Below are 24,945 nucleotides of genomic sequence, written 5' to 3' on the forward strand. Positions count from 1 at the left end.
TTCAAAAATCTGAAATACATTTATTTTGCATCAGTATGATCCAAGAGGTTCACTGCCTCTCTTCTTGATCTCTGCTGCCCCTTCAAACAGTATTTGAGAGAACGTTTACTACTGTGCAATCAGAAAAAGGTCAAGACTAAATTTCATTCAGTTGATCCCTTTGCTGCATTTTTTTCCAGTAATCAGTTCCACCAAATATCAGCACTGAGACTGGCCTCTTCTGGGATCACTTTTTCTGCAGTATATGTTTCAGAACTTGTGTCCCTGAAGACCGTACATTTTTCACTCATTCCATTTCTGTGAATATAGCTACGGCTATTTCTAATTCCTCAGTCTTTTCTCTAACAACCCTATGGAATCTTGGTTCATTGCAAAAGCTGAAGGCTCAACCAAATGCTTCATTCTGGCTTGGCTGCCATGGTGAAGTTTTCAAAGTTAATGCTTAGGATGCAAATAGAACAACAGGAATAACAAAATGGGAAGAACAGATAATGGAGTACAAACAGCACTGGGAGTTAGACTCTGTTGTGCCTTTATAAACAGCATAATAGATCAAAAGATTTTTGAGAATTTAATGGAACTAAAAAGACCTAACCAAGTTCTGTTTCATGACTGACACAGAAAAAAAAAAGCATATCTGGCATTCTGCAGATCTAAGACATTTATGATTATATATAAGATGTTAGATAGAACAGGTACACTAATCATTCATGACATGAGAAGTTCATCACAATAGCATCTCCTGATCATAGTTGAAGAAAATTCAGTCTGTTTCCAGATTGAAGTAGCCCTTGTTAATATTGGCAATAGGAAAATGTTGGAGTCACTGACCCTTAAAACTGCCTCTAGTCCTCCTTTTCTGACCTGCAATAGGTAGCAAAATACAAATCTATCTAAATGAACTGTCACATTTAGCTGATGACATTTGGTCGGCAAAATACTTCAAAGAATGAACCCACATAAGTTCTGAAGTAAGGAATAGCCTACCCAGTAGCCTCTTTCTGTTAACAGACCTCTGATGTAGAAATTACCTTTTAAAAACCAGAATGATCTGCTTTTATCAGGCACCTCTATAAGCTCTTCCTCACTGCCATCCCTGTATGAATGATAAGAGAGCAAAACCTTGTTACCACCTTTCACAAGCACAAGATACAGGTGATGGTGCACATTTGTCATGGCTGCCAGATAGCTTTAAACAGTGCTGTTCATTTCTTTTGGCAATATGCTATTTGTTTCCTGCATTAAATGGCACTTACTTTTACAGCTGTGGCATTTGCAAGGTGCCATATGTATAACTAGAGGCCGCAAGAATCATGCAAAGAAATGGACAACAGCTAGTGTTGCTCAGGGATGTCAAAGATTACCTCATAGATTGAGGTGGGAAGGCAAGTAACATTTCCATAATCTACTTTTGGCTAAGAGTCCTGTCGGTAATACTTGGTGGTGGCTGCAAATGAAACATTCTGTCATTGCTCAATTCAGAATAAAAGCATTTCAAGCTTAATAAGCAAACTTTCACCCCATTCACAGGTCAGGGCAGCTCCACTTACACATTTCTAAATGGTTTATCTCTGGTGCACTAAAACCTACAGGACACCGAGGGTATTTTTCTTCCCTAGAGGGCTTCTGTAGGAGCTGTGTAAGAGTGAGATTCAACTGGTCCTTTCATTTTTGTGTCGTTGTCGCTGCAGATCTCCGCATTTTGAAGTCCAGTCACACTATTTTTGCTACCATCCATTAAGTCTTCTGCCATCTCCACACTCTTCTTGTTGCATTGACAGAAGTCACTGGAGCTCTCTAGAATGTTGATGCAAAATTTGATAACCAGTGCCAGCCAGGCCATCCCAAAGAGGATCCACAGAGAGATTACATTCTTGTACCAGCTTGGATAGGTGCGATCTGGGTTCATCCCTACAATAGAATCACCCAAAACATTTCTATATTGGATCAAGAGTGCCTCAAAGGAGACATTATATGTAAAGCAGACAGTTGGAATATCATTGAATATTAGTGATTTCTACATAAAACACAAGTATGCCACCTACTTGGCATGTGAACAGATGTTGCATGTTTCATGATATGTCAGCAACAGCCTGTTACTCCTTAGGAATTGCAAATATAACCCATAGGAAAAAAAAAAAAAAAAATCCCAGATTGCATCCATGTCAAAGTGAAATTATATTCCCATTCAAACACACAGCTGAGTTTCTCTGTTTATCAGTCAGCAACACAATATTCTATCAGCAAGTAATGAGTCCCTGCAGGCAGAGAGGTAAGCAGGTTTTATGTATTACTCTATGTGTCGGGTTAAAGCAGATATAAAGCAAGAGAGTCTCTGTGAGTGGGAGAAAAGATGCCTGAGCAGTCCTAAAACCTCCAAGAGCAAGCAAACTTTGGAACAGAGTTTGAAATTATCACCGGCCTTCGCGGCCACAGAGGCACTCTCTGCAGGATCATGGACAGCTTGGTGCCCATCAGAACTGCCAGGTCCTTTTCTGCAGAGATGTTTCCCAGCAGATCAATTATTCCTCCCAGCTCTTTAGCACACTAGTGGGGAAACAGTGCAATGGTCAATTGAACCTTATTTTTGAGGCATAAACCACACATATAGGATTGTAAGGCAAAATTGTATAGCCCCTACATACCACAAATTACATATTCAATTACTCCCATAGCAAACCTAGTCTATTTATGCCAGAATATTCCAGTTACAAAGGTACTACACAGGTGAAGGCACACCTGGAAGAGGAAGGAATACCAAATGCATTACCAGAAACTGAGAGAAGTAAAGCTGCTGTAGCACAGGGTTCAGCATCATTTATAAAATCAGTATGGGAAAATGCTGAGCGGACCCAGCTTTAGTCAAGCTCCATCTGGCTACCCTTGCCCAAGCTAACTTTATTCTTAACTTATTTACATCTGCCTACACAAGCTCTAATCATAACTTTGATGCATTACAGACAAGTCCTAAAGTAACTGCCACTAAGTTGTCTAAGCATCAAGCAAGTACTATGAAGAAAAGAAAATAGCAAATCTGTAACAAGATGTTTTAGTCTTTCTGTCTCTCAGGTATTCAAGGGTGCATGTGTTTCTGTAATCAATTTGTTTTTAATGAGAAAGTCTTTATCAAAAAGGTGTGTCCTGTGTTTCAGCAAATGCAGTGGGTGTGGATCCTATCCCATTTCCTCTGGCAAAGAGTTCTGGCATCCAAAACTAGGTAGTGCCTGGTGCCTGGCAGTCTATACCTAGGTGACTTAAGCTGCCTTTTAGAAAGCATTTATCTGGGATTTTTACAGAAGAAACAATCCCTGTCTGTTAATGACCATGCAGAGTGGCATCTGCTTAAAACTAATGGCTGCCAATGCACTGGAGTGTGAAAAGCATGCCCTCAGCAAGGACTGTGACTAAACCATAGCACTCCTGCCTGGTGGTGTAGTCATTCAAGGGACAGGCCACTTCACTGACTGGGAAACAGTGTCTTTGTTCTTCCACAGGTGGCACTGCTATGGCAGAAATCATGTCTTTTCCAACCTGTCAGATGCCCACCACAGCATACCGATCATCAGGTCTGGTTATTGCTACTGGTGCCAAACTGCTGAGTGAGGAGTTTTACGTGTCATGGATTTGCTGTTCAGTAGGTGAAATCAATGAAATGTGAACTACTCACCAATCACATAGTCTCCAAACCCTATAGTGCTGAGGGTAATGAAGGAATAGTAGAAGCCTTCATCATAAGACCAGCCTTCTTTGTCAGAGAATAACAAGGGAGGTAGCAGGAGGAACAATAACAAGCCAGTTACCAGTGCACAAGTCTTCATCAGGAAGGAAGCTTTATTCTAGTAAAACAGGAAGGAAGAAAAAAAAAAAGAAAAAAGATTGTCACAAGAAGTGCAGCAAGAAAAGTCAAGTCCAGCTTGGTTTCCAGTTGCAGATGATGATGATGGACTCCACAAACGCATACAAACATTCATTGAATTCCACTGTAATAAATGGGGTGTCTGTCCCACATGTGTGCTGGTTTTAGCTGGGATGGTTATTTTCTTCACAGTAGTTAGCAGGGGGTTGTGCTTTAAATTTGTGCTGGAAACAGTGTTGGTACTACAGAGATGTTCTTATTGTTGCTGAGTAGTGCCTGCACAGTGTGAAAGCCTTTTATGCTTCTCATCCCACCTCACCAGTGTGTAGGTTGGGAGTACACAGGAATTTGGGAGGGGACACAGTCAGGACAGCTGAGACCAAGTGACTAAAGGGATATTGCATACATATGGCATCATATTCAGCATATAGAGCTGGGGGAAGAAGGGAGCAAGGGATGTTCAGAATGATGGAGTTTGTCTTCCCAAGTAAATATTGTGCATGATGGAGTTCTGCTTTCCTGGGAATGGCTGAACACCTCTCTGCTGATGGGAAGTAGCGAACAAATTCCTGTTTTTGTTTTGCTTGTATGCACAAGAATGTTTTGCTTTACTTATTAAACTGTCTTTATCTCAACTCATGGACTTTTTACTCTTCTGATTCTCTTCCCATCCCACTGGGAAGGGGTGAGTAACTGCATGGTGCTTAGATGCCAGCTGAGGCTTAACCTTTGACACCCAGACAACACAAATTGGGCATCACCTTCATAAGTCCTAAATTAATGCCAGTTTAAAGCCTGTTCCACAAATGTTCCCATGTAACTTACACATGCAATTCTAACTAAAACTGATGATAAACAAACCAGATAGTCTAGGACTGTGCATTGCTCACATGCTTTATCACTTCTGTTGCTGTAGGGGAAGTCATTCATCACAGAATTTCCCTCAATTAATAAACAACCTTATCTGACACCTCATAGGGCTGTCATAAACTAAATTTATTCACTTCCAGTTATTCCTGAGTATAATTGCCATTTTAGTCAAATAGTCATCCAGGCTGTCCTTGTTAGTCATAGGATCTCAAATATTAGACAATGTCCTCTGTCTTTGTTTGATTTGACATCTGCCTGTCCTTACTGCTTACCTGCCAGTGAAACACCTCCTCTAGGTGACGGGCACAGTGCTGAACCCCAAGCAGCATCAGCTGCCCAATTTCGTTCAGGAGTACAAGGTTCAAGGGAATGCCAAAAAGTGCAAACACGATGCAGAAGATGCGACCAGCCACAGTACTGGGGCTCAGGTTCCCATAGCCTAGACAGGGGAGAAATGAACCATTAAATCTAAAATATTATCTGCTCATCCCTTTCTCCTGGAGGGGTGAACCTCCATCATCAACAGAAGTTAGGTGAGAAGGTCACTGCTCCAAAAGGACCTTTTTTATAAATAACCGTAAGTTACAGCCATTGTTTGTCATATCCTATTGTGGGCTGCAAAATAACATTTTTTTCCCTGCCAATTTTGCTTAGTTCCTTTTCCATTTACCAGTGAATTTCCTCTCCCCTACCCACTGCCCTGGCTGGGATCTGACGTAAATGCAAACCTTCCGTTTAGTTCAATTTTTGTAAGCAGTGTTGGCATGGGCTTTGCTAGCAAAGATCCTGCATGGCTGTCAGATGGTCTCTGAATCACAACAATAGTGTTTTAATTATAACAACCACCCTTTTCTACCTTTGTCCCACAGGACTAGTAAACTTAACACTGCCTCCTTGCTTATACTCTTTTGCCCCACAAGTACCAAATACATCTTAAATTGTCAAAGTCGTTGCCTAGAGTCAAGATACATGGAGAAATTATATTTAACCTTTGTAAAATACCTCAATTTCAGACCTAAGGGGAAAAAAAAAAAAAGTGTTTTAAATTTTGCCTCTTTCTCCTAGTCATAGGAAGTGATCTAATATAAGGTCCTGCCTTGCAATCACTGCCTTGCTTGTGTCCTCAGATCATTCTGGCTTCAAATCCACATGTCTGCATTTCCCACAAGTTCTTTTTAAAATGTCCCATAAATTTGCAGGTTTGACTTTTAATTTCCAGTGTTTTCCGCCACAAGAAAGTCAGATTTAACTAGGATTCTTTCAAAGACAGAACAACTAGCACACCACAAGCATTTCAACAGTGCCTTAGCCAGTCAGAGATCTATGGCCTTGACTACATTCCAAAATCACCTCTACTCATCAGAGATTGGTGTACATCCACACAGGAGATTATCTTTTTACCACAAATAGTGCTACCCCCTCCCAGTGTCACCCAGCCATCAGCACAGCAAGCACCGAGGTGCTCCCTCCACCGCTGCCTTGCTACCCTGTTTTTGGGTGCTGTTGCCTCAGGGCAAGTGAGCAGTGCCCAGCAGGGAGAGGCCCCAGGGCCGGGCTCTGTATCCCAGATAAGTGAGAGTGCAAACATCTGTGGTTAGCTTGGGAGTCCCATTTCTTCACTAACCTCTGTCACATGCCAGTTGCAATAAGCCACTGACTGACAACTTGGAAATGCATGCAGCTATGAATTGGGGATTTCTACACATTCTGTGCAAAGTTTCTACTAACAAAAAACTCTTCCCATGGACAACTCTGCAGTTAGTTGTGCATGTGTGCTGGCAAACTACACCCAGAAAAAGGTCTGGGGGCAAACTATTCTTAAGTATGTACCCCTACAAATCCCAAATTACATGATATGGAAGACATCCTCTTCAATTTTAGGCTTACAGTGTACTTCTAGTGGAGCCCCAGGAGCCTGTCCCTGGGAAGGGGGAGAACATCCCCCAGAAAGAATGGGATGCTGTTATGTAACTAGATGTTTTGAAATACAGTCAAACAAAAGGGGCTAAATTAAGACTTCATGCAAGTGCTACTTCATCTTTGCTTGTGAGCAGCTTTGCAATGTTAATGCACTTTCCCCCAGTTATTGGTATTTTCTGTCATCTTTCACTATTTCTAGACTAACAGGTGTGGTTAACAAGACACGCAGGCAAGTACATCTGCTAAATGACCACTTCTAAGCAAATTATTTGAAGATGCGCCTGGTGTGATGCATTTCACACTGGCTGTGACATTTCAGTGGATTAGTTCCAAATTTTCCTCTTATTGGATTAGGGTGTTTTGTGGCCTGACCTGGCCCAGGAGAAAATACTGAGGGGCATTCACTGTAGGGCTGGAGGCTGAAGATGAGTCATATACATTTATGGCTAGTTATTCCCAAGGTGGTTTCCCCCCAACCCTTCCCCTTTCTTTTCCTTCTATATCAAGTTTTAAAAGACCACGTGATGTTTTGGGCAGTCCTTTTAAGCACAGATGTTTAAATTTCTTAGCAGAAAAACATAAGAAGGACATAAGAAAGCCCACGTTTTCTGGTCACTGTGTGAAGCACAGCAGCCTTCAGAATTTTGGGGATGCCACGTAGTGCAGGCACTGAGAAATTATCACTAAAAACTCCAGAAATATCAAAGTGTAAGTGTTTCTACTGAAGCAGCTGGATTAAGTGCATGTATAGCTCCTCTTGTTTTGAAATAAATTGTAATGTAAGCTAAGCTTCTTCAAAGGAAACAAAACAAGAGTGGTTTTATTTCTAAATGCTCATAACCATGTGCTTTAACTCATGTGCTTCTGTTACTTATATAAAGTAATTCAGGATTTTTTCCTACTTTCCCATTACATTCCTGTCCATAAGGGATTCAGAAGCTCTGTAGACTTGTTAAGAGGATGAAACTTATTAGTAAAAGATCTTTTCATTCACAAGACAATACTTTGAGTGCCTTCAGTTAATTGAGGCAGCTGCAACTTCCTGCTACCCATAATGAGATGTTTGTTCTCACTATCCAGATATAAAAGAGTATTTTCATCAAAAAGTGCTTAGAACAGAAAGTGTCTACCACAGGCTGAAAAACATCTGAAAATTTACCAAAAAATTTCATCCACAGGAAAAACCCAGACTTAGCATAAAACTAAATCTCTCCAGAAATGTGTTTGAGTGCTAAAACCACTGATAAAGTTACTGGTTAGAGAAGCAACTCTTCTTGTTTTATTAAATCTTTTCTCCTATCTGAAAGTATATAAGCCATCACTTCCTACAGACATGGTCTAATCCCAAATTTACAGAGTGCTCTTGTTGACAGTATTTTGCTTTGAATAACCAGAAATTCATCTAAGCCTGGGGGCCAGGTATCCACTGTCCAGTTCATCAAGGGGTGTCAGTGCCAGATTTATTTTATTTTGCATTACCCATTTAAATAGTCATAAAAACTTCTCTGCTTGGCAGTTAGGATGATGTTCAGTGCGCCATATTTCTATTCTCCTGGGCACTGGAGGAAATTAAATCCTTAAGCCATCTAGCTCCTCCCACCACTAGCTCCTCCTCTAACACTTTTCAGGAAATCTAAACTTTTCTTTCTCTTATGGTCTTTACAAGTGATCTGGATGTTTTAATCCAGGAGAAATGAAAGGGTTTTTTTCATTAAAAATTCAAATGTTTCATTGAGGAAAAAAGATATGTGAAAATTCACTTTAGATGGAAAAGATATTTTTATTTAATTCGAAGTGGAAAACCCACAAATACACCTTCTGATCACTCACACAGCTTCATGATAATGCTTCTCTGGTTCCCGAAAATGTGAGTATAGCTGGAATGGGACCCTGACAAAGCACTCATTAGCCTGCTCTGACCCCATAGCTGACTACTTTAAGTAGACAGTTGCACTGGAGATCTCCTGAGGTAGCAGAAAGTCTGAATTATCCTATGATCCTACAAGCATTAGGATTTTCAGAGGTCATTTGGTACCACAACTACATTCACCTGAAGATCAGCAAGTCAGGGGTTCCTATCCTCCCTCATACTTCAAATGTCTCCATATCTATATAAAATACATTAACCACTTGGCTTCTTAACCTTCTTGTAAGATTCCAAATTATATCCACCAAGTCTGCCCTAAGTTCAAGAACACTTATCAGCTGGACACAGCTAAGGACACCTGGCATGGGAAGTCACAGTTATTCCCAATTCATCTCTCCAGGGAGGATGCTACAGGCATGGAGTCTGTACATGTAGGACAAAAACAGGACACAAGCTCCAAGCAGTCACACTGCTTGCATTGGCTTCTCAGTTTTATGATGAGAACAAACCAAAAATTTGAAGAATTTAATTTTAAAGCTAGAGGTCGTTTGGGCTACTGCTTTTAGGAGCTATGCACTGTGCTAACCAGAGAAGGAAAGAACAGGAAGAAGGTATTTCCCTTCTTTCTTCATGGTGAGATGTTTTATTTGTCCCATTTTATATTTAAAAAAGGGCCCTTGAAATTCACACAACTGCATTCTGGTGGCTGTGCCTCCAGACAATGGTAATACAGCACTAGGCATCAGCATCCATCCACCCAATATTAAGTGGGACATTCGGGCTGGAAAGGACAATACTCCTACTTGCACAGAGGAGTCAGCCTCACCATTGGCTACAGAAAGAGCCTTTCCCTAGCACCTTCTCTGAAATTACACCACCCTGTGGTCGTTTGACTTTAGGAACTTTGATCTTGTGCCCCACTCTGAACTTGCTTTGACCTCTGCTCTGTTAGTCCAAACTAAGTAGAAGGAGAGTAAACACAGAAAGGAGAGACTTTGTGTCGGCAAGGGATAAAGAAGTCTGAGAGATAAAACCAGCAGCAAGTTGCTTCTCTTTCTTTAATCATGTTTACTACTACAGGAACTCTGAAGATGACCCTTCAAGGCATTGGAGAAAGGATTCTTATGGAAAAATCTGAAGAAAATGAGATAACATGATATGATATGTCAAAGACAGCAATGAGGAAAGCACAAAAATGTAACAGTGGGGAGAAGGAATCAGCAGGTGGCCAGGGCTGCTCATCCCAGAAGTTATGAATGCAGTTCCATTCAAATTATGAGATTGGCCAAAAAACTACATAGGCTTTGGGGCACTTCTTTAAACAAGAGATTTTAGTTCATATATATCTGTTCTCAAACGTTTGTGAATGAGGCACCAACTATGTCCACCTGCAGGTTAGAACTCACTTTGTTTTTAAGCAGAGTTCACATGCTGCTTTTAATCACTAGTAGTGAAAATAGATGAGGCTCTCATTTAAATAGAAGAAGGATACAGTGCAGAAGATTCTGCAGCAGAAGACATAGGGATTTAAACCCCATGAGTTTCACCCAGCTGAGACTAAGCCCACCTTGACAGTGGGGAAAGAAGCTAATGCCCTCAGTTGGTGTTAACAGGGAAAGAAGTTATCATCCCTTCCTGTATCCCAGTGAGAAAGTGCTCTGGTAAGGTCTTGAGAAATGGACCTAGCCTTCTGAGGGGGCTTACAGCACCAAAAGTAAAATACAGAGGCTGACAGAACAGAAAGAGCATCTCAAAGGAAAGTGATGAAGGTAAAAGCAATAGTGGTTTTGGCAGTGCTGTTTGAGAAGACTAAGGACAAGAGTCACAAAGATGTTATTTTGCATAAGAGGCCAGCAAAGCATGGATAGCATTAATTGCAAAGAAAAAATGTGGAAGAGACAAACAGGCCAAAGGACTTGCAGCAGCTGGAACATATGGAATAGAGGCCATCCATAGTCTTCAAAATCTTTATATAGTACCCCTAAATTCCTGAGAATCTTTCTTTCACATTATCATCTTAACCCTACCCTTCCTGAACTCATTTGCCAGAATGCCTTGGGTTTTAAATCCTATAGGCTAATCTTGTGCAGCTGGACCTGCTTTCATTGGTTCCATAATCACAGCCTGAGATAAACCCTTCCTTGCCATGTAAGAACACTAAAACCTCTACAATTCCTCAAGAAGTCTTCTCAATTGTCATTTATCTCATTGCCATACCTTATACATGAAGTTTCCTATTGTGACTCACCCCTTTGAACTTCATTGAGTTGTTTGGAAAGGAGCTTGTTTCTTTACTTGACATCATCAATTATCCTTCCCAATCATGCCCTGGTATCCTCAGTGGGGCTGAACCCCTCACTATCTCAAGAATTTACATAAAGAGAGATTATGATAACAGATTCAGGGTGAGGCTCTGTGAAACCATTTGTAGTTTTCTCTTCCACAACTTATTGTTATCAACAGAGTGTTAGGACACTAATCTGTATACAACTAACAGTTTAACTTGAAAAAGCAGAATGAAGGGTCCAGTTATTTAAACTTTCCTGCATAGAAACAGCTTGTATGGCATTCTCAAATCCACAACTGAAAAATCATGAACAAGTCTCTAGTCATAGTATCAGCTTTAAAATTAGGAGATAAAGAGCTGCAAGGTTTGGTTCTTTTCAATTGCCTCTGCTGTCAACTCAGTTGTGTCATGCCCTGTCCTGTCCTCCTTCCCCCTATAGCCATCAGGGTAAGGAGTTTACTTAAAAAAAGAGGGGACTGGGGGTGGGGGGGAAGAGTAGCTTAGCAGCTACTCTTAGTAGAAGAGCAGAAATGCTTAGGCCAGATCTCTGCCAACATCAAAACATCCCGTTATATTTTAACATGATAAATTTGATTCTCACTGAATACCATTGACTTAAATTGGCCGTGTTGAAACAGTCACTCTGATGGCTTAGAAACTCACTAGGATTCACTACTGTGGCAAGGAAAGCAGCCCTGAGCAGATGCTGCTTTGTACCAAAGGCTGGAAGGAACTGACCAGGCTCTGCTGGAAACCCACAGCCTGTGTACCGCTGTCTGATGAGCCTCCACTGCCATCATCTGGTGCAAGCCTTGCCTGGCAGTGCAACACACTGAACGTGTGTTCCCAACCAGAACAATGTATGTGCAAAAGAGCAGGACAGAAAGACGTTCTGAATCACAGGAAGATGACACACCACCACCCACTCACCTCCACCCCCACAGAAAACCCACAAACCCTCTCCCTTCTTTGAGCTCATGCTTGGGGGCTTAGTGTTCTGGAGCCAATCTTCAAAAACAACCAGAAAACAAAAGGTTCCATTTGGGTGTAAAAAGCAAAATCTTGATTTAAAAATATACTTAAAATTGAAGAGAGCTGACAAATCAAGAAATCCATAAGGGATTTTTGATACTGAACAACCATCTCCCCACATATTCTCCCCTCCATGTTTTTTTTTTTTTAATACTGGGTCACACCATAAGAAAAAGACACCAGGGCAAGTTATTAATGGTTTTGGGGACAGGAGATATGAACTGACTATAATTAATGGTATCTGCCTTAACTAGCTCTGTACCTAGGACCTTTTTTTATTCCATTTTATCTCTCCATACTTATTTCCATAATTTCTTTGTGGCTTTGCATTACCCATTTGCTGAAACCTGAGTTAACTGAATTGCGATGTTTATCCAGCTATTTACCTTTCACTTGAATAAGCAGGTCCTCATCTAATAAGGTAGTAAGAAGGAGGAATAATTCATAAATACAGTATCTGAAGATGCAATAGCCAATATTAAGAATTTTCCAAAATCATTCCTGTCCTTGTCATAGGAAAAGCCCATTTCAATGCACAATTCCCCTCAGACCTCTCAGAGTCCACAAGACTTGGAAAAGACCAGGCAGTGCAGCACCATGAAGTTCAGGCCAAGAAGCCATGTAACTTAGTAGGATTATGTCCTAAGCTAACTATCCCTGTGTTTGATAGTTAGAGATCATTACTGCACTGGCACTGATGAAGCACTCCTAGGGCTGAGTTCATGGTGCTTCCCTACTTGCCTGCTGCAAGCTCCAGTGAACCACATAGTGCTGGAGCAGCATCTGAGTACAGGTCCTCATTCTCACTCTTTTCCCACCTATGAGGTGGCCCCATAAGCAGGGAACTCTTACCAATGGTTGTTATTGTAGAGATGGAGAAGAAGAAAGACCCACTGAAGTCCCACCTGCCCAGGCTAGTGGTGTTTCCCTGGAGGGTTATGCCACTCTTGTAGGCTTGGATGATACCCTGCAAAGAGACAACAAGATGAGATCCCACAAATCCCTTTAAGGCAAGTTCATGTGACTGGCATTTCCACTTCTAGCTAGCAAAAACCCCAACTACAACCACTTCTGATTCTGTTGTTTCCCTTTTAGTAGAGGATATCTTGTGCCTTAGAGACCAAAGGGCTGCAAGGTCAGAAAAGCCAAAAGCCAGCATATTGCTTCTAAGAGAAGTGCATCTACAGCAATATAAGACAGTTGCACATGGTAGATTATATAGATAAATGTGGAAGAGATTGGAGGGCAAGATTAACTAGAGAAGATCTAGCCAGACAATAATTAAGACTGCCTTGTGATATGTTCATTAGGAAAATGAAGTGTTCCCAGATGGGATTATTCCAATGGCAGAAGTCCCAGAACAGCAAATGTACATGCATATGTAAATGATACAGATCCCTTGCAGGGGATCCCCTGGACTGGGGAGGAATGTATCTGGTGTGTTACAGGAGACTGAGACTCTCAGGTTGGCCAGTGTGTCCCCACCTTGAAACTACAAATGTGAATGAACATCAGATCAGCATTATGCCCAATTCTGTTCAATTCTCCTGGGAAAGACTTAGAAATTACTAGCCAAAGTGTGCAGAGTTATGCCAAAATAAGATATCAAATGTCTTAATAGTGCCCACATCTGACTATGCCTTCCCATGCCAGCAAAATTAATGGCAGTTGTGTCCAAAACATTATTCACAGCACAGACACTAAACATTCCACACTTCACTCGACAGTTGATATCTTTGAATGCAAAGTGTACCCAAGAATACATAAAATTCATCATCTCTGAAAAAGAATTTAGGATACTAAATAATACTGTTCCTATCCTAACAAAAAAGATTACTGATAAAGCTTTCACCACTGATAATAATAAAAATAAATAAATAATAAAAAAAATAGATCAGTTTTCGGTTTTACAAGGAAGTTGAAGTTTATACATCCACCAAACCAACTGGCATATCAAGCTTGCAAAGCAAGGAAGCTTTGTCCCATTTTACTGATGTAATGTGCTCTACATAATATATATGATTTGTATAATATTATAAAAGGCTGTGAATTAAAAGTTGTTTCCAGGGTCCCAAGCAGCAGCTTAACTATAAAGATCATTATCTCTTTTCCCTAAATCTACTAATTCTTGCACTAAGACCAAGGAGCAACTTGGACATCAACAGATTTTTCTAAGCAATAAACACTCTTTGATAGTGCATTTTCAGAAATATCTTGATTTACGTATAACTGAAGGCAACTTAAACTCCTCAGGGCCACTATAATCTATTAAATTCTAAATTATGAGAAAGAGCAGAGAGCCTATGCTCTGAGAAGGGCTAAGGACCACACATGTTGTACTGCATTTTGCTTCCTTCTGTGAATTGTTGCTGTAATGTGAGTGGGGCAACTCAAAAGATTTTGTATAAAGCATTAGTGACATAAAAGAACCAAGCCCTGCTTCCCTTCTCTATGCAACTACCCCCGGAAAAAAAAAAAAAAAAAAAAAAAAAAAAAAAAAAAAAAAAAAGAAAAGGTTGCTTCAAGAAGCCTTCAGAAGGATTTGATTTGAACAGTTGTGTATAATTCTCCCACTCATTGTTCTTCTTCCAGGTCTGGTGTCTGCACTTGTCAGGTTGCAGGCTGACAACACTTGACCTTCAGTTTAAGAAGTGTAAGAAACGCTGCAGAAAATGGCCTAGACAGGAACCACAGTGTGCATGAACATAAAGTAACTCCCAAAGTAAGTCAAATGGCAAGAGAGACACTGGAAAATTATACAGATGACCTATTTTTTCCCCTCCAAAAGCCAGTAATTAAATCTGAAATAAAAAGCTTGATATTTTCCTCAAAAAAATCCTTCTGTAAACTGTGATCTCTGCAGTTCTTAGTTAGTCTTGAACACATAATATACCAGCTGGAACAGCAACAGTCCAGTTCTTGGATAGATATATTATCAGCTGGATCAGGGATACTTGAAAAACTCAAACTGATACAAGCTCAGCAGGACCACAATATTACACTCAACATCAAGTTTTTAAATCCAGAAACACTGAAGAATCAGAGAGGATTGCAAGAACCTGTGACACAACTGGCCCAAAGAAATGGAAAAGCTATCATGAAGAAAAGGGAAACAAAGAGCCTGCAAAAGATATCATGTGAGAAGCAAGCAGCAGTAACCAAGTCATGTATAGTTGACAATGTATAGTTTTACACCTTTGCACCACTTCCGTTCTGCTTGGTTTAGAAGCAAGAGGCTGAGCAGTTGTGAGCACCCATGCCAGCTTTGCAGTGACTTGTAACAACTCAGCATCCCAGGGGCACTGTTAACTTCCCCAAGCAGTGATGCTACTGCCAGGAAGCACAGGATGTGTCTTGAGGCTCTGCAGACAGCCACAGCATCTGCCCTAAATGGCACAGTGACCTGCACTGCTGTCAGAGGGAAGGAAGTATCATGTAACCCTCACTCACTGGTGAAGAGTGAACCCTGAGCTTGCAGCATGCCAGCTGCTTTCTGTTCCTGGTATTGAGACACTGGGTATGCTTGCTGAGGTCTCCAAACCCCTTCAGCAATAAATCTCTAAGCATTTCTTTGTTATCTCTTGTTATCTAACATCTAGGTAACATCATTAACCATTAGGCTCACCCACCTGTAGAAGACAGCCCCATGGAGACCATTGAGTATTTGTGCAAAGCCACTTGAATAAATGAACACTCCAAGAAAAAAAGTCAAGTTCATTACTGTTAGAAAGAAAGAGCTACTGATGCCACCCTTAAAAGGGAAGATTCACAGTGGTGGAGATAAGGATACCAGTTTTTGTTTTCCTAAAGTAAAAAATGTTTTATTGTACTTTCTAGAATCAACCTTTGACATAGCAACAATAATGACAGAAAACTAAAGATTGACTCTCCTGAGAATGGTAGAACTAATGGAGCTTGCCTTCCTGCAGATGTGCCCATGGAGGCTGATTCATGAAAGAAAAATCCATAGATGGCTACTAATGCACAGAAATTACTTCTGGCACAGGAAGTCACTGGATTGCAAACTCCTGAAGGCTGACCGAACATTCAGGGAGATACCAGTGAATACTCTGCTTAATTTTCTATATTTCTTTAGACTTTTGCTTTTGGCTATTGCTCTTTTTCATAGAAAAATTAAAAATGGTTTATAATTTTAGAACACAGGAAAAAATCCAGCTATAAACACTCGAGCAAACCAGCCGAATTCTCCCTGTTTTTTCCATTGAAGAGGTGTTGATATGTCACTGCTACTAATTTTCAAATGAAGTATATTTTAGCCTGTGTGTTCGAGAAGTACTAAAAAGGAAGTGAATCACACATATTGCATCCTAAGTGCTTAGTTTCCTTAGCCAGCCTCTTTGAGAATCAGAAACTTTGTTTTTACTTTATGATTACTTGGAGGTGAAATCCTAGGGGTTTTCCTTTTTCTCTTTATTAGGCTGGTGATTTGTACAGTGTCTGCCTCAAAGCCTAATGCATTAAAAGGCACTAGTAGAAGAAACATCTTTAATCTAGTGTTCAAAAGCAGTTATCTGCCTGATCTAAGACCTCAGTCAATACCACCGATTGTCCAAACCCCAAAAATACTGAACTTGCAGAGCTTGGGCTTGATATTCTCCGAACTTTAAAGCTCACGTGCAATTCAGAAAGCAGAAAGGAAACAGGTGGGTGGTTAAAATATTCGGAAAAAAACCAGAATGCACTGGTTCTTTGGTTTCTACTGAGAGACAAACTGTATAATATAAAACCATAATTTCACTTCTTTGCACTTATTTTCCCCTCTCTAAAATGACAATAATTTACAGTTCACACAGTGACTACTACATCTTTAGCTGACAATACTTACATAATTTAAAGCTAGAGATAAAAATTTTGTGGGAATTACTGTAACTCCTAGGATTTATAAGCTCAGATTTTAAATTCTTAGACCTTCACAGGTCAATGAAACTATTTGCAGGCTGTCACACTTTCTCATCAAGTAGGTTGTTCTGGTTTTTGACTACACAAGTAGGCTTTGCACGGTGCTACTTAATATTACCATGGCTGGTGATTAGAACACCAGCATGATATCCATTCAAAGAGGTCTATTTTAAATGTAGATGCCTGTCCTGTCGCCTTTGGGATAAAAACATGCCCCAGAATAGGCAAATTTGGCTTCCAGATCCATCTTTTTTAAGCATAAGATCTGAAGTTTCAGTTAGAAATGCCATAAGCTAATACTTGCAAATGCAAGCTCTACTTTAGATTACATCCCAGCACAAAAGCCTGCTTTTTGCCTATTTCTGCAAGGAATTCCCTCCTTGAATTCAAGCTAAGTGGTAACACTGTGAGGAAGCTGTGGATTTCTGTTGACTCCCTTATCACACTTATTTTAGGATGGCAATACTCCTTTCTTTCCTTGTAATTTACTAGCAGTTGCTGGTTCTTTCTGCAGCAACATCCAAGCACAACGTTACCACAATTTCCTTGTTTGAGTAAAAAAAAAAAAAAAAAAAAAAAAAAAAAAAAAAAAAAAAAAATTGAAATCACTCCTACAGCCTGAATTTTAACCCTTCACAGCTCTGGGGCTGCACTTCCACAGATGATGGAAAGTCAGTGACTCACCTATACCGGAGTTTTACCACTCTACACAAGTTTGCAGCAATAAACCCAAAGTAATTATTACAGTCATACCAGCAAAAATTAAACCATAAACTTTGAGTTACACTCAAAAGATCTGTTCCTACTGCCTAGCTAAAAAATCCCCAACTTCAAAACAAACAAAAAAAAACAAACCACCAAAACCCAACAACTACAGTTTGGTTTCCACTTGACATTTGAGTATTGCATCTTCCCCCCCCCACAAAAGGTAGGTTTACTCTTTTGTATTTGCTGCAGAGCCACTCTATCCTTCAGCCATAGCCCTAAGTCTCATTTACCATGTTTGCTGTGTTATCAGCTCAGGGTAACTCCCAGCTTTCTCAGCTTACACATTTCCTCTCTTCCACAATTATCACTACAAGTGGGCCCCTCCATCATCAGATCTGTGGCTGCAGCTTCTGATCACCAAGTACTACAAAAAGAAGGACCATTATTTAATCTGACCTCCTTGACACCAACTAAAAATTCCATCTTCCACCTCTGCACCGAGTCACAACAGCGTGTGACTAGGATACAGCTTTCAAGAGAGGCATTTAAGATCAGCAGTAAAGAATGTACAAATGAATGTGTATATGTAAACTGAGACACTATGTTCTTTGCAATCTCTTTCTTCAGAACACTATGCTTCTCTTTCCTCCCATAATCTTTACAGCAAAAAATAAGCTTTGTATAAATGATTAAACAGACTGATTCTAATCTGCCTGCCCTCCCCAAAATGAGCAAGTTAAGCGAAAATGACAAAAGCAAAGCCCCAGAAGATTATGACCCTACCAAATAAATCCATTAGAATTCATGATTTTTTTCCCCTCTGGAGGAAACCATCAGGGAAAGTGTCATACAAATGACCTTTTTGTAAACTGTGGCTCCTGTCACTGCTGTTGTCCCCTGCTTCTGAACTGCGGCATTCTGGCCAGAGATCACGGTAATCTTGAGACACCTTTAAAGGTAAAAGCAGTATTTACTAAGCGTATTTGAAAGCAGTTCTGAAGGAAGGCAAAAATGGACTGGTGTAAGAAACTTTATTCCCAAGTTTAGTTGAAGTTTACATATTCATGCACAAAAATCAACTTTTCTAGGGCATACATATCCTCCTGAAAATAGCTTGCCTCGTTTCAGACACTTTTCCTCAACTTTGCAACGCATAAGAGAGGAAAAGGTGTTCAAAAGGCAACAAGCTACCATTTAGATTAACGAGAAAACAACTCAAAAACTTTGTGCACTGGACATTCTGTGCAATGTTGGCATATAAACATTCATTTATGCCTCACAGAATACCAGCTGTATAAATAAATACAGAATAAAATGGTTAACATTAACCTTGGTCTCAGATTGCAAGGACAAAGGTCAATTAATTTCTAAATAATTGACAAATAGATTATTAATCACATCTTTCCTAGCCATTAGCTCTGATCCCTTGTCTTCGTCTGGAGAGGAAACTTTCATGAATTCTGCCTGAAAGAAGAACTGGCACAAAATACAAAAAAAAAAAATTGAAACCCCAGTTGAATTCTATTGAATTCATGGTGTTGGGGCTTTTTTTACCTTTATGCCACTTGAATAACCTGAGAGCTGATCAAGCAATTGCTCCTTCACCTTCCCAGCAATGTTTGCTAATGTAATTGGCAAAGTGCCAATCGTAACTGGTTCCTCAAAACCAAAGGAGCCCTGAGAGCAAAAGCACTTCTACGGTGCAGCTGGGTCTGCACTACAGTTTCTAGAATTCATCTAGGCTTGCCAACAGGAAAGGAGCAAAAGATGTAGTGTAGTGCAGTAATGCTGCAACCAATGGTACCCTAAACCACTAGTACTTTTTCTGAAAATTAAGCTTTTATATCTTGGAAGAATCTGTGGCATGATTCATGAGACAAAGTGTTGCTGAATTCCAGTCACTTCCCAAACCCTAATGAGAACAGTTACTCAACAGCTGGGCTGCAACAGATAGGCAGGGCCTGTTGAAAGAAGTTGGAAGAAGTTGCCTGTATAATTTACAGAACACAGAAAGGTTGCATTGTATTATCCTTGTAAAACTGGGATTTCTTTCCCTAGTTGTTTTTCTTTCAATTGCATTAAAAAAGAAAGTATGAGGAACAAGTTCATAGAATAACCCACATCTTCAAACAACTGATAAGAATTACCACATCTCATTTTAGAAGGCATCCCCAGCCTTTAGCTATTCACTGCTAGTTGTGGTTCTCGAGCCTTCTGGTAGGACAGGTTATTGAGACACCACTCAATGCCAGCTGGCTACGCTCCCGTGTTACTTCCCACCAAGCCTGACCAGCTGTAACTGGGAATTTGATAATATCAAAAGAACACACCTCTTCAGGCAGAGGAAAGGTATAACAGGCTGCTATGCTTTTCCCCTTGCCTTTCTCTTTTTGAACACAGGTACTAGACACTACTAGAAGACCTAGGGCTGAGTCAACTAACCAGAAAGGTCGTCAGTATGCCTTCTCCTCACCTTGCAAGAAGTCTAATAATAGAGTGCCAGCCTACTGCCTTATAGAATAATGATTTTACCTTCAACAACTTCTGTCAAACGTATGCTAGAAGATGGTATTAGCACAGAATGCACATTCTTGGTAAGGCACTCACAGGTCTTTTAACCAACAGGTCTGGAGAATGATGAATTGGCTGTAACTTAAGCAAAGTAGTAGTACATTTTGATAAGCATGAAGTTGGAAAGAACAATTACAGGGGATCAATCCTATTACATCTGTGGCAAGTTAATTTGACAAATTGGGTTCTATACAGATATTACAGCTCCACAATACCAGGAGCTATTGCTGTTCCTTAAAGACCTTCACCACTGGCAGGTGATCTCTGATGCTCACCCCTTCCTGTTATATCATCTGAGTGCAAGGTTATTTTAGTAAGCTGTGTTTGCAGGGTTTTATTTCCTGACAGCTGCCACAATTCTTTGCTGGTTCAATGTCAGTACAAGCCAAGGTATTGATGAGAATCTTCCAGTCACATGGGATCTCATTGCTCTTGTATCTACTCAAAGTCTCTGTGTAACTCTAGCTGTTGACTCTGGAGATAACAGTATCTATATCCACCTGCAGCCATTTACTTTATAACCTGCTCTTTAGCATTAGCCCTTTTCACTGCACCTTGAATCTTTCTAGGCCAAAAAAAAAAAAAAAAATTAGCTCAGCTTTCACTTTCTCATTTTATGAAAGCAACTGTGTTTAAATAGCATTATATACCTACAATAGAAAATCAATATAACAATATAATAAATATAGGAAACATCTGTACTAGGGAAATTCATATTTAACACAAAAGGTTTCTATCAAAAAAAAGGGTAGCATGAAAGGGAACTCATGGTAATAGGGTAACATGCATAAACTGCTGTTCCAAGCTTGGCCCTATATCCAATCATCTGATTAAAGAGACACTGGCAAGTACAGCAGCTGAGCATCTCTAACCATTGACAATGATGTCGGAAAAGGAGCAAGCTTGGAGGACAGCTCAGCTGGACCAAAGCTATATATACACTCACACTATGCAGTAAAGCTGGGGTACTTCTGCACTAGAAGTCATTCACACCAAAGCATGTCTATGTGCCCCCAACCCCAAAATGTCTCATCTCCAAGAAATATGCCCTTACAGAAAGTGCCCTCTTTGTGCACATCCTCACTTTCTGGACGCTTCCAGAATCTAGAACCAACATAATTTGTGCCTAGACATAGATATTTTCCTCCCCAGCTGAGTCCAACTACTTTTCTTAATTGTATTTAAAGTGTATCACCTGCAATTTGTCTTGTCATTGCAACTGCTGCCATCTTCTGCAAGTCTTGTCATTGGGAGCTTCCTCTGATGTGACCTCACACCCAGTAATTGTGGCATGTAAAGTTCACCACCATAATGATAATAAAAGGCCAGATATTGCCCTCTCTGCGTGTTACTTAGTGGCTCACAGGGATGGCCTGCTCCCAGTCTTGTTCCTGGTGAGCACATGTTCAGTCAGACTGTACCCAATGGCAGAATAATAGCCTGGGGCTAGATGGGTCAACAAAGGCAAACTTATGTGTTCCTTGAGTAAACGTCACTGGATGCACTGTAGAGAGACTTGTGACCACAGTGCCTCCATTGTGCCCTATGTGTACCTACAAACACATGACCACACACGGTTTATTGGCTGACATGTAAAGCATTTGCATGTGCTGCTTTGAACTATTCAGGAAATGTGGAGCTGCTCCTGCAGGGGAAGAGCTGTCCAACCCCTCCAGGCCAGAGAGCCACAACAAAATCCAGCTACAGGAAGCAGGGGCCCATCACCACAGATGTCACACACTTTATAACACATTCTCCTCCACTGCTGTTTTTGTTGCTGGTTTGCTATTCTCACCTCCTTCTGTCCTCTCCTTTGTTAACTAGAAGACTGCTTCTTCCTTGGAAGGGACCAGAGTCACAGAAATTATTGAATGATAATTCACTGGTCCAGCTACTACAGCATGGTTTGTTTGCTTTGCTTCCCTCCTGCCCATCCTCACCCCGTGCTCTCCCTGCTAGCTCCTCAAAGCTGAAGCTCTCTGTTGCTCTCCCATCTGCACAAGGGTTGGAACAGTGGATTTCCACTCCCAGTTGGTAACTAGGAACTAAGTGATAAACAGGTCATAAAATTATGTTTGTACATTGCTCAGCAAACTAGGATTTTATTTCATATTGGCCCCTCTACACTTTAAATAAACACAGTTTAGGATTATCTGGAATGAAAGAGCTGTAAGAAAAACAATGAGGGATTGCCAGTAATGTCAAGGCAATTAAAATTCACACACTGCTTTATGTTTTCACAAACACTCTTAATTAGCAAATAATCAGCTGTGTATCTAGAATACCAGTTTCTTATCTGAAGAGAGGCAGTGATGATAGTGCCTGATAAACTATGTATTGCAATAACAATTTACTGCACAGGAAAACATCTCTTTTTGAGCACACCTAGAGCGTGCCAGCGATTGCTGCATAGGATGGGAAAGCATCAGTTTTGTTGATTTTTAAGGATTAATTTCTCAGTGTTAAAGTTATTCAAAATTACACACAAAGCCATTTAAACTCAGAGTATGTTTCCTCAGAGCATGAAGGCACACACAGACACTGCATAAAACGAAACAAAGCTTATTTTTAACCAAGGGCTTGCTCAGTCACAATTAAGTACTCACACTGCATTTTGTAACAACCTCTGGTCTAAAGGGATTTAAGTGGGTGTTCTATTCCAGGGGTATGAAGAATGAGTAGAGGTCATGCTGCAAACATGTAAAACAAACTGGCAGAATGACAGTTCTACCTATTTAGTTGTGATTATCTTCTCTCCACTACTGGCACCTCATTACCATCATTCACCAAGCCCTTGCAACCCCTGGCAAGTGCAGTATCAGGTACTCACCAGGCACACAATGGGCCGGTGCTGAATGAAGCTTAGCTAAGATCCAGCTTTATGAAATGCCAGACTGGTCTTCTCTGCTACACTTCTTACTTCTCTCTATTCAAATTCCACAGCTAGTGCAGCACACACCATAAATAATAAAAGTGATCACTATGGTAGCTTACAAAGGTCCAGATTTACAGCATATATATGATCACTGTACCACTGACTGCCAACACAGAATATACCATCCAGAAAGCCAAAGGATGAGAGTGGGACATAGTGCAGCAGCATAACCAGAGCCTTGCTGAAACACCAGATATGATTATCCTGTTTGATGGCTTCTGTATTTTCCTCTCTGCTGGAAAGAAGGAGGGAGAAAAAAAAAAAAAAAGTAAAAAAAAAAAGTATATATTTAACTTAATAAAAGTATATATTTGAACTACTGCTATGGTTTCAGTCACCATCATACACTGCTTTTACAAATAAACAAAAACCTACCAAAACAAACCAAACCAACCCCAGGTTTCCTTTGTGTTTGGCAACATCTATTTGAAGGAGACACACCAAAGCAAGGAGTACATGCCCAACTACCAGCACCTACTGAAATCAAAAGGTTTGGGTAAGTACTCAAGGCACTTCAATATTGTAGGTTTTTGTTTTTCAGGCAAAAGCTGAGCTAAGGGAGAACCCATTTATGTCACTTTGCTCGTATCTGTATCATAAAAACGCAGCCATCTCTACTTTAGTAAGACTATATTTTTTTGCTTTAGTAAGACTATATATATATTTTGCTTTACATTTCACAACCGTCCTCCAAATATCTTCAGAAACATTTTCAAGGAAAACCTGAGACATTTAAAGACTTTCTATTTCCCTTTAAATAACAAGTATCAGATGTAAAGGTTTGACACCAGCACAAACATCAATTAAATTTACCACGACAAAGCCTTCCTATTATAATTTACCACTTGCAAGACGTCACAGACTATAACTCATGTTTCCTAAGTGCAAGAGCAAACCCAGACCACCTCTAATTACCAGCAGGTAATTGTCACGTAATAACGGGACACTCCGGCACCGCCAGCCCTCGGTCCAAACCCGCCAACGCCGCAGCCCTTGGGGCGGCCGCGGAGAACAAGAGCATCTCTCTCCATCAGCGGGGAGCACAGGCGGCCGCAGCCCGGGGTGCTGCCCGCCGAAAGCTCCCACGCCCTCGGCGGCTTCCTCGGGACAGATGATGTACGCGCATACACTTACACAGGGGAAAAAGTCTGGGGAGTTTTGTTGTTTTTTTTTCTTAAAGTTACTCTGTGGCTGGAGGCGCGGTGGGTGCCGCTCCCAGCCCGCTCTGGCGCCCCGGGCGGGAGGCAGCGCCTGCCCCGCAGCCGGGGCTCCGCTCACCTCCATGAGCCGCTGCAGGGCGGGCTCCTGCAGGCAGGAGTGGTTGGCCAGCAGCTTCCAGTACTCCCGGAGGAGGTGCTGGGCCGCCCGCACCTCTGCCGGCCGCTCCAGCGCCTGCAGCACGGCGGCGCCCATCCCCAGGTAGCCCCCGTACAGCGCCAGCAGCGCTGGCAGCCCCCAGCGCCGCCTCCGCCGCGCCGCCACCATCGCCCCCGGGGTGAAGAAGCGGCTCAGCCTGAGGCGGGAGGAGGACAACCCTGGCCCGGCAGGGTGCCCGGCCCCCGGCACCTCCCCCTGCCTGCCCCTTCCCACCCCAGCGGCGAGGAGGGGAGCCCAGAGCCCAGGGAATGGAGGTGGTCGCGCCGCCCGTCCTGCGGCAGCCCAGCCCGCCGCCCTCCTCCTTCTCTTGAGCCGCTCCAATTCCCACCTGTGTGTCCCAAAGGGTGAGACTGTCCAGGGCTCCCTGCCCCTCGCTCCTGAGCAGGAGCCAGCTCCGAGTCATGTTCGCTCCCCCGAGGGATGCTACAGCCAGAGCTTCTCCCCACAGAGCCAAGTGCTTCCCTCCTAGCTGGCACTACATACGCCAGCACCCTGCATAAACCCGCATTACTCTTTCACTCAGCTGCTAAGCTAATTTAAAAGGCAGCAAACAGGTGTTTGTGATAACAATCCTTTGATAGAAACAAGTGAAAAGGTAGCAG

At 41.4% G+C, this 24,945-nt stretch overlaps 1 protein-coding gene across 2 annotated transcripts; it reads right to left on the bottom strand.

The window, feature by feature from the left end:
• LOC310906718 (potassium channel subfamily K member 17-like) lies at positions 1-24,806 on the bottom strand. Of its 2 annotated transcripts, none has more exons than XM_083856170.1 (5): positions 24,672-24,806; positions 12,685-12,799; positions 4,999-5,165; positions 3,668-3,836; positions 1-1,911 (listed from the first exon to the last, which is right to left on the bottom strand). In XM_083856170.1, exons 1-5 carry the CDS (start codon positions 24,744-24,746, stop codon positions 1,616-1,618), a joined length of 822 nt encoding a protein of 273 aa, XP_083712296.1. In that variant the 5' UTR covers positions 24,747-24,806; the 3' UTR covers positions 1-1,615. The 2 variants fall into 2 exon arrangements, with proteins under 2 accessions (XP_083712296.1, XP_083712295.1); XM_083856169.1 differs by lacking the exon at positions 24,672-24,806 and adding an exon at positions 24,245-24,465.
• Positions 24,807-24,945: the final 139 nt, after the last annotated feature.

The sequence above is a fragment of the Zosterops lateralis genome (assembly GCF_965231275.1).
Source record: "Zosterops lateralis genome assembly, chromosome: 3".
NCBI classification, from domain to species: Eukaryota; Metazoa; Chordata; class Aves; order Passeriformes; family Zosteropidae; genus Zosterops; species Zosterops lateralis.

What these genes read in the sequence shown, in the direction of transcription:
- LOC310906718 (XM_083856169.1), bottom strand. Translation starts at nt 24,451, where the DNA reads ATGGTGGCGGCGCGGCGGAGGCGGCGCTGGGGGCTGCCAGCGCTGCTG. An exon ending in CCCTGCAGCGGCTCATGGAG is followed by an intron (nt 12,800 to 24,244) that starts GTGAGCGGAGCC and finishes GTCTCTTTGCAG; the next exon opens with GGTATCATCCAAGCCTACAA. An exon ending in CTCTACAATAACAACCATTG is followed by an intron (nt 5,166 to 12,684) that starts GTAAGAGTTCCC and finishes TCCCCTGTCTAG; the next exon opens with GCTATGGGAACCTGAGCCCC.